The 9,348-nt window shown below is 46.7% G+C and overlaps 1 protein-coding gene across 11 annotated transcripts in view; it reads right to left on the reverse strand.

Moving 5' to 3' along the window:
* MAP3K9 (mitogen-activated protein kinase kinase kinase 9) overlaps positions 1 to 8,352 on the reverse strand; it is a 131,012-nt gene extending 122,660 nt beyond the window's left edge. For 10 of the 11 annotated variants that reach the window (XM_051791530.1, XM_051791527.1, XM_051791528.1 and 7 more), the window contains exons 1-2: positions 7,652 to 8,352; positions 2,184 to 2,597 (exon numbers count right to left, since the gene is read on the reverse strand). In XM_051791530.1, coding sequence (XP_051647490.1) covers positions 2,184 to 2,597; positions 7,652 to 7,952 — 715 coding nt within the window. In that variant the 5' untranslated portion in view covers positions 7,953 to 8,352. The remainder of the gene's footprint in view (positions 1 to 2,183; positions 2,598 to 7,651) is intronic. The other variant, XM_051791534.1, reaches the window with a different exon arrangement.
* Between the last annotated feature and the right edge of the window lie 996 nt (positions 8,353 to 9,348).

Genomic DNA, 9,348 nt, shown 5'->3' on the forward strand with positions numbered 1-9,348 from the left:
AAGAGAGAAACAAAACGAGACATTTTAAGGAAAATTGATTAAGTCCTTCCCTCCAGTATCAGCTCCTATATTTGTTTACCTTCCCAAATGTAATGCTGCTTGCTCCAGACTTAGCTGGGATAGAATTTTCCATATACCCATTATTTCTGTACTAGATTTGGTGCTATCTTTGATCAAGACCACCTTTCCCCTACAAACATAGGACATCTCTGAATCCTCCCATAGGCAATCCCACTCACTCTTCCTCTTTCTTTACTATTGCTTCCTCCCAAATGAGGGAAATTATAGTAATACATGTAGCAAACCCCTCAACTTCTCACTGACAATTTACAGTGCAGCACAATTATGCTCTGCTGATTCACTGTGACAAGAGACATTTACTCTTGCTGCTGACAGCAGAGATGTTTTCTAGCATCCATATCTGTTTGGTTGGCAACATTGTGCACCGGTGTCCCTCTAGTTGGGCTGGTTCTCTTGTTGATATGTTTACCTTTAACAGGTAGCAGTCTCTGGTCCAAATAAAACAGTGAAATACCGTCAGCTAGCAGTTTTTCATCTTAGAAATAACTTTCATTCTAAACCTCAAAAATGTTCAGCTAGCACTAAGCAATAAAGTCTTAATGGCCTGTGAGCAAAATAAGCAAGTAAATATTTTCTTTGGTAAAGAGGAAAGGCACGACACTTAAAGACAATTATTTCTTATTCACAGCTGCAGCCAATAATCCACTAACTAAGAAAATCATTCCTTAATTTTACAGCATTTATCAACATGCCCATATATACTGCCATCTATAAGAGGAGGGTTTAAATATTAGGGCATCTTTATAGACATTAAGATTGCCTTACTCTAACAAAGAGAAACTTTAATAGTATAAGAATAATATTGTAGAAACTAATTTGAAAGCTCTCATAGTTCCTATCTGCAAACTCACTAACAAGAACTAATAATACTTTTTTTACACCTTCACAACAAACCATATGAATTCATTGCCACAACATTTGAGGCAAAAAAAACATAGGAAGATTCTGCAAAGCCTGGAAATTTACAGCATTTAAATAGTTAATGCTAGCTCATTTGAATCTATTTAAGATATTAAAATTCCCATCTGTCAGATCTCTTTGCTAATGTCACTGCCCTCAAAGCAAAAGAGAACATATGCCTGCATCCCAGCCACCCAGTTCACAGTGCTCCTTTTTAACTCAAGTCATAAACAAAAAGGAGTTCATACTAACACACCAACCTAAACCACCACAGCTAACATGCAACTATGTGTTTGCTCTTGCCATCTAAACATAGCCAAGCAGAGAAAAAGGCTAATCAGATGCATAAGGCATCAGGAAAGGAAACTATGACCTTTAAAGTACTGCAATAATTTGCTCCCGCACTCATAATGTTCTATGTGTGTGTTTGAATTCAAGGCAATTTTAAGTTTGTGAAAAGAGATACACTATCAGAGCAATACCCAACTGGCAAATAGTAATGCTGTTGGTATTACAGAGTAGCTAAAATCACCGCAATTTCCACAATCCTAACTGCCAAAGTTCAATCCCCATGTTCTATAATGGGTCAGCTGCATCCCATGTAAAGCATCACAAACATCAGCTGATCCTGGATGTAGAAGGACACTTTATTTACCCAAGTTAATGTTTCTGTCAACACCAGCTCTATGATGGATAAAGAGAAGATCCAATTCAGCTGGGATGGGTTAAATCTCCCATAAGGAAAACAGGCTTGCATCTCACCTATACAGCAAAATCTAGCAAGTAAACGAAAGTTTGGGAGCATTTATCTTAACAAAGGAGTATTTACCCTTCCAAAAAGTGGAAGGAGAATATACATATTAAGTTCAGTAAGACTTTCCAACATACAGAAGTCTGCTGAAATGCCAATAAAACAGACACTGTTTATGTATGTATATTAACTACCAGAGAAGCACGCTTCATTTACAATTGCTTTTGTATCCAATCAGATAAGTTGCTTCTACAGAATGAAAGCATTTACAGGTTTCCTGCGGTCTGTGGCACCATACTGTATAAAAATAAACCCCTCTGGGATTAAATTAGAGGATACAGTGGTTCACAAGGAAGGATCACTAAGTTAACATTACTCCCCTTTTTTCTTTGTATGATTTCTTCTCAAAAGCATACCCCAGCACCCTGACTGTTCACTGTGTAACACTTACTGTTGCTGGACTTCAGGTCACGGTGAATTATGGGAACAATCGCTTCCTCGTGCAGGTAGTTCATTCCCCTGGCAATCTGTACTGCCCAGTTCACTAGTATGTCAGGAGGTATCCTTTTCCCAGACAACACTCTATTTAGCGATCCTCCACGGGCAAACTCCATGATCAAGCAAAGATTAGGTTCCTTTAAACACACGCCCCTGAGGGCAATGATGTTGGGATGTTTTAACATCGCAAAGAGCTTGGCCTCTTGGCGGACATTCTCAATGGTCTGGCTGATGTCCTCATCAGGGTCATAGCGAGCTGCCTTGACAGCAACCTCATCTCCTATCCACACAGCTCGATACACTTTTCCGAAGCCCCCTATGCCAATGATTTCCTCCAGAACAAGCTCTGAGAAGTCGATCTCCAGGACTAGGGAAAGAGGAAAAAAAAGATGTAAACATTTAGCAACTGTGCAGCTTGTACATCAACTGAAGGTCCATGTTGCCCAACCTCACCCTTACCCTTGGAGGAAGGGCCAATTTTCATGCCAAAACAATACAAACAAAAGCAGTAGTCCCTTCCAACAATCTCTTAGTGCCAAATAGTGTGATAAAATAGATCTTGCAGTATCACAAAACCTGTATGAAGGTTTTATGTCCTCTTACTACACTTAAACTCTTATAACACTGATGCCCCTTCCCACCACTTACAGATAAACTCGCCTTGACAGTACAAGATTTCAAAAAAGAAAAACACACAAACTAATCTTTGCTGTGTTCACAATACGGTGCTTAATGTGAGATATCTAAAACTCAACACAAAATGCATCTGCTTCTGCATTTGTTCTTTATTTGAATTGCCACAACAATCATTTAGTCCTTCCCAAATCAAGCTTGTTCTTCCACATCTCTATAGGCTCTGCAGATTCATTCCCCACAAGAGATCTGTTAACCAGTTCTGACGCTTCCGACAACAGTGTGACAGACAGATGGATCAGACCGTACACTGAGTATGCAGTGCTAGCAATAAGAAAAACATTTTCTGATTACTGCACACTGCTTCTTATTACAGAAACTTCCCATTCCCATGCACTCACAGCTACACTTTACAGGCTGACAGAGTTACTGGTGGATACTTGGCACTGTATAGGAAAAATCTACAGATGCAGATGTCTTAATTCAACATGTAAATTGCATCTGGTGCAAAAGCGGTGAGAAAATGCATCCTGTACAAATGCACACTAAACACAGCTTATACTCATGGGTGGCCAAAAGAACCCATTCAATACTGATAAATGTAGAATGAAAACCCCACATACTGACCAATGAAAACATGCTGACACAGCTGAATTTACAGCAGTGGTAGGCCATTGGAGAGATACCATTGATCCTATTCTGTCTGATATTTGGCTGATTACCAATTACAGTCAATGAAATGTTAAAAAGTTTTAAAGGAAGAATACCATAATGTAAGATTTAAGCAGAAAGTCATCAAGACTTTTAATACTTTCCTGCATTTGAAATGCCAAATCTGACATGGTTCCCCTGTTTTGTTTAGTTGAAAGGAAATTAAGCCTGTAAGGGAGCAAGTTAGATCACATTAAAGTAAACTATTTTCCTTATTCCAATCAAATGTCTTTCCTAAGAATACAAGACTTTGTCACAAAACTGCATGGAATTAGTACAAACTGTTCTGTCCACAGCTGTAGGCTTTTTTTTTATTTTTGCCTGAGCTCCGTCTTCCCTGAATATGATTTTTCAAAGTCTAACTTACTATTGTAAGTCAGTCAAATCTATAAACTAGTTTAATAAGGATACCTGTGATCCTTTTCCTAGTGTTCCATGAACAAAAGATTAATGGGAAACAAGATAGAGAACTGGCCAGGAAAGTTTTCCAAAAGGAGAAAAGGTCCCTTCCAGTCCAGAACACAAAAATAATTTCTTTTTCTGCTACTCTGAGTACATATCTTGGGTAACACTGACCTTCAAGGATTTGCAAAACAAAGAAGATTTCACTCCTGCCAGCCTTGGTGCTCATGAGATAGAGATTACCAGAAAATATGAAAAAGTACATTCTGACCTGAAACACTGAAATTTTAGAACAAGGTTGTAATGACAATAACTCCACACATGAGACTGAGAATGTCACTGAGACTACACAAAAGGAGCTGCTCTTGTATTTTTCACTAATAAAAGAGCTAAAGAAATCAGATGTTGAGTCCTATCTCTTCAGTCAGTAGAATTTCAGCACTGTTATAATCCTCAGTTAACCGGCTCCTAGGGACAAGCTCAGTTAAAAGACTGAATGAACAAACACGTAAGCCACAGCACCGGGCGACTGCCCGCCCCGCAGCCTCCGGACACACAGCATTCCGGTGCTGTTCCCAGTCTGTGTTCTTCTCGGGCATTTCACGCACTGAGAGGGCACGAACGGGGCGGCGAGAGAGCCGTCGTGCAGGTGCTGAAGGGACAGCTCCGGCGGCAGCGGTGCCGGCGGGGCGGAGGGACGGGACGGGACGCGGGGCGGCCCCGCGGGCAGAGCCCCGCCCCGGCCCCCCCGCCCCGCGGCCCTGCGGGGGAGAAGCGCGGCAGGAAGGTGTCGGGCAGGAGAACGAGAGGGGCAAAGGAAACCGAAGGGACGGAAAGTAGAAGTCTTTGTGTGCCGTCACCCATTTTCCGTCAGAAAAAGCACATCCCTGCTGGATACACAAGTTAACAGGGCTAGGAGGTAAAACAGAGAGACTTCGGCTTCCGGATGAAATTTCATGTGACATTGAATGTTATTTATTTTATTTGCAAGTACGACCTTAGCTTTAACTTTGATGTATGTTTCCGTAAGGTAGACTGGCCAGCTCACCCTCACGGGTAGCTTCATCAGAAAAATCCCCCATTTTAAAAAAATATTTCGAGGGGTTTTTTTAAAGCTATTTTGTGCTGAATTAGCTTCTTTGTTTTCACAGACTGAGTTATACCGCTACATTAGGGCACTAAAAACACTAACCCCATCTCTAAACTCCAGTATAATTTGGCAGATGTGTTGTACTCGACTGTACAGGCAATGGGAATGTTTAAGGGGCATTTTTGCCTCAGAATTTAAGAAATTAAGCACTATCATTCCTCCAGGGACTGATAAGGAATTACAGAGCCTGTACACCATGAACCAGTGACCATGTTGACAACTGCAAAGCAGGTGCTTTTTAATCAGCACTTACTATACCATATGATGAAGCTATTTAATTCATTTTGAAGTGTGTTAGGAGCCCACACTGCAAATGAGGGTCCTTCAAGTTGGTCCACTTCTGAAGGCCTCTACAGGCTACTTTTATCATTCATGGTACCCTCTCTAAAGCAAGATTCAGGCACACTAATGGTATGGCTAAAATTACCAGCTATACTAGTACACCTCTCAGTGAAAGCAGAATCTAAAGGACTTATACTCATAGCCCATCATTAAACACAAAGATAAACTTTAAGAAAGCAAGTAAAAATAGTTTCTGTGCAGAGGTGTGTGTCTGGAATGACACTCTGCATCACTCCTGCAAAGCGTTAACAGTTCACTGTCCAGTAAGAATAGACTGTTATTCCCAACAGCTAGCAAACTAACATCACCAGCTCTAAAAGGGGATATCATTCCTTGCACAGGATTTCTAACATTAAACTTGAAAATCCAATTCAACAGCAGCCAACTTTAATAAGACTGTCCAAATGGCATTGTTTCTTTTAAGAAAGAAATGTACTCCTTAGGCATTATACACATCTATTGGAGGGCAGTGAGTTCTCTTCTGTCATGAACAGATGATGATCATCATAAAGGCTAATAACTCGACAGAAGAGAATAGTGTAGCCCTGTTGTGGCATGAAAGAAAAGGGTAAAGGGGAAAGATACGACTCCACAACTGCTCCTGAACTATCAAACCACAGAAAATGCAGCAAGACAGGAGAATCCACAGCTACAAACCCTGCACCTGAACTCTCAAAATAGGATGGGAGTTGAGGGTTCAAAGAGTTCTGTAGAAATGGTTCTTCTAACTATCTCAAAGGCAAAACCTAATAAGATTCATTCACAGTGTTTTCTGCATGTGGGGGAAAAATAATTTATCTATACTGTAGAAGCACGAAAGAAAGGACCACCACTGCCAACCTAGTCCCTTCACAAGCCCAAGGGCAATGCTAGAAATTACTGAGTTTTACCTAAATACTTTCAAGTAGAACACAGAATAAGAAAAAAAAAAAAGCTACTGGTTGTATTCCTTGGAGATACGACCCACATAGGACAAAGCACCTCTTTTACTTTCTAGAAAAGCCTACTAGTCTGAAGATTTTTCTCTGCCCCTCCAAAAAAAAGCATTATCCTTGCCTGAATTGTCAACAGCGATAGATGAACAGGATCCAGAAACAGTCATCCCATGCTGTTTCTCTTTCCACAATTGTATGTAGCGGCTAAAAAAAATGTAGAGATGAAACGGCCCTATTCTCTGTCTCTAACAAAAGCTTCAAAACTGCCATGAAGTTTACAGAAACAAACCAATCCCTTCATGCCTTCAGCATCACAACTTACTCAAGCAATCCTCAGGCAGGCCTAGCCACCCAAAAGCAGATAGAACTCGTTCACAGGTATTTTAGGACAAAATTTATACGAGGTCACAGGAACCTGGTAACACAAGTCAACTTAGGAATTTTTCAGTCAGAAATAATAAGCTTTTGGTTAGGAGGAAGGAAGATACTGAACAAGTATTAGCAGTGAATCAACACTGCTTCCTATCCAGCAACCCTTCCTTAAGGATATTCTTAAGGGAGAGTCACCAGAAGCCCCAGTGACTCCACCACTGCACAGCCGTCAGGCTTCAGTCGTTTGATGAAAATTTATCAGCCTCTGGAAACACATGACTTAACAATGGGAAACTGCTCCTGGCGCCGGTGAAACGCCAACCGAGCCGAGCGAGGCTCGGCCTCCCTGGAGCGGCGCGCTAGCCTGGAAGACAGAAGGGCACTGGTGCAGCAGGAATGCGTCCCCGGGTGGGAAAGGGAACGGACCAAGGTCCCGGGGCAGCCCCAGGACGGGAGGGGCCGAGACGCCGCAGCCTCTCCGCTCCCCGCCAAGGGCCACGGCAGGGCCCGTTCGCCCCAGCCACCCCGCCGCCGGCCGGGCCCGCGGCCTCCCATGGCCGTTCGCCACCGGGAGGGGCCTTCCCTTCCCCTTCCAAGGCGGACCCGGCTCCCGCCAGGACCCACCGCAGGGCCGGCCCGTGCCTCCCCCCGCGTCGGCGGCGGTCCCGCCTCCCCCGGGCACCGCGGGAGGGCCGGGCCGCGGCTCCCCCCGCCCCACCTCGGTAGCCCCGCCGGTCCGGTCCCCCCTCCCCCGGTGACCCAGCTCCCTCTGGCCCAGGGGAGGGTCGTGACCGCGCCTCTTCCCCCTCCTCCGGCTCCCTTCGTCCCGGCGGAGGAGCCCCGCCGAGCCCCCCGCCCCGGCCCGGGCCCCCTTACGCTGTATGGCGGGGGGCGGCGGGTATCGGGCGCGCAGCTCCGGGCCGCCTCCCGGCACTCCGCTGCTCACGTAGTTGCTGGGGAAGATGCCGACGCGCTGGTCGATCTTGCCCGTCCACCAGCCCTCGTCGCCGGACACGTGCGAGTCCCGGGACAGCACCTGCACCACGTCCCCCGGCCGCAGGCTCAGCTCGTCCTCGCCGCACGCCTCGTACTCGAAGACGGCGGTCCAGAGCGGCCCGCCGCCCGGCGGCTCCCCGCCGCCCGCGCCCTCCTGGCTGAGCTCGGTGAGGGGCTCCATGGCGAGGCTGCTCCATAGGGGGAGGCGCCCGAGGCAGCCGGGCACTGCGGGGGACGGCGGGGCCGGGACCGCCGCCTATTGTTCATGCGGCCCGGCGCCCGCCGGCACCAGGTGCCGCTGCCGGGGGATCCCGGCGCGGGGCCGCCTCAGCCCAGCGCGGGCAGGGGCGAGAGCAGGAAGTGTGTGCCGTGGAGGAGCCGCCGCATCCCCCCCATCCGCCGCCTCCTCCGCGCCCGCCTCCGCCTCCCGCCGCCGCGCATCCCGGAGCCACCTGACTCTCTGGCAGCTTCGGCGGCAGCGGCGGAGGGTAGGGCGGCCCCGCCCCCGCGCCGCCATTGGCCGCCGCCGCCGCCCGTCAGCGCCGCCCTCACCTGATTGAGAGCCCGCGCCCTCCTGGCCACGCCCCCTCCCTGGTCGGCCCCGAAGTCGCGCACTCACCGGTGTCCTCTCGATTGGCCCCCGCCTGGTCAGCGCTCGCTTTCCATTGGCCTGGCGCTCCGAGCTCCGCCTTCGTCGGCTCTTCTCATTGGCTGGGGAAAGGGGCATGACACAGCCCGGGGTCGGAGGTGGGCGGGGCGACCTCTCCAGCCGGCGACCGGAGGGCGGAGGGGGGTGGGCGCCCCCTGCTGAGCTGAGGCGGCGCACACCTGAGGGCAGCAGCGCCACCCTCCCCAAAATGGGTGTCCCCCTGCACCCAGGGTAGCGTCACTGCTCCGGTGTAGCCGCCTGGGGCGCGGGCTTGGGCCAGAAACCAAATCAGAGTATTTGTGTTCAGTTATTCCATGGTCCTCCGTGCTCGGTCTGTGCTTAAGCACAGGTGTCAAGGGGTTTCAGCACGAAGTTAACCTGAGTGCATCCTTGCCTTTGTTAAAAATAAACAATCTATTTCTCACTCTTGAAATCAGCATGTAGCTTCTTGGTCCTGAAAATCTAAATTCCTCCTCCCTGTTACTAAGGTTTGAGAAGCCAAACCTTGCAAATGGAATCTGTTTGCACTTGATGGTATTATAGGGAGATTTTCTTTCTATTTCACTCCAGTTTTCTTTAAAAATCCTCATTTGATTTTCAGTGGTAAAACTGGAAATGAAAAGTCCCCGTTCATGCTTCATCATAACAAAGCCCGCTGATGCCTAATGAGAACCCCAGGTATCTTGACCACACCTGATGTCTTGCCATTTATCTTGGGCTTAGTTACTCTTTAGTATTTAGTAAATGCAATTACACAATTCTTCTCTGCAAGATGAATTTTTTTTTTAAAAATTTATTCCTTAGTGATGCCTCTGTTTTGGTTTATGTACAGAGTAACTACTAATAATTCTTTAATTTTGTGCATTGTGGTTTTGTGTATTTATCTATCCTGGTGTTAGCACTATGCTGCTGCTGGTTTAGGAAGCAC

Source organism: Manacus candei, unplaced genomic scaffold, assembly GCF_025592945.1.
Source record: "Manacus candei isolate 608988 ecotype Guabito, Panama unplaced genomic scaffold, ASM2559294v1 h1tg000033l, whole genome shotgun sequence".
Taxonomy (NCBI): Eukaryota; Metazoa; Chordata; class Aves; order Passeriformes; family Pipridae; genus Manacus; species Manacus candei.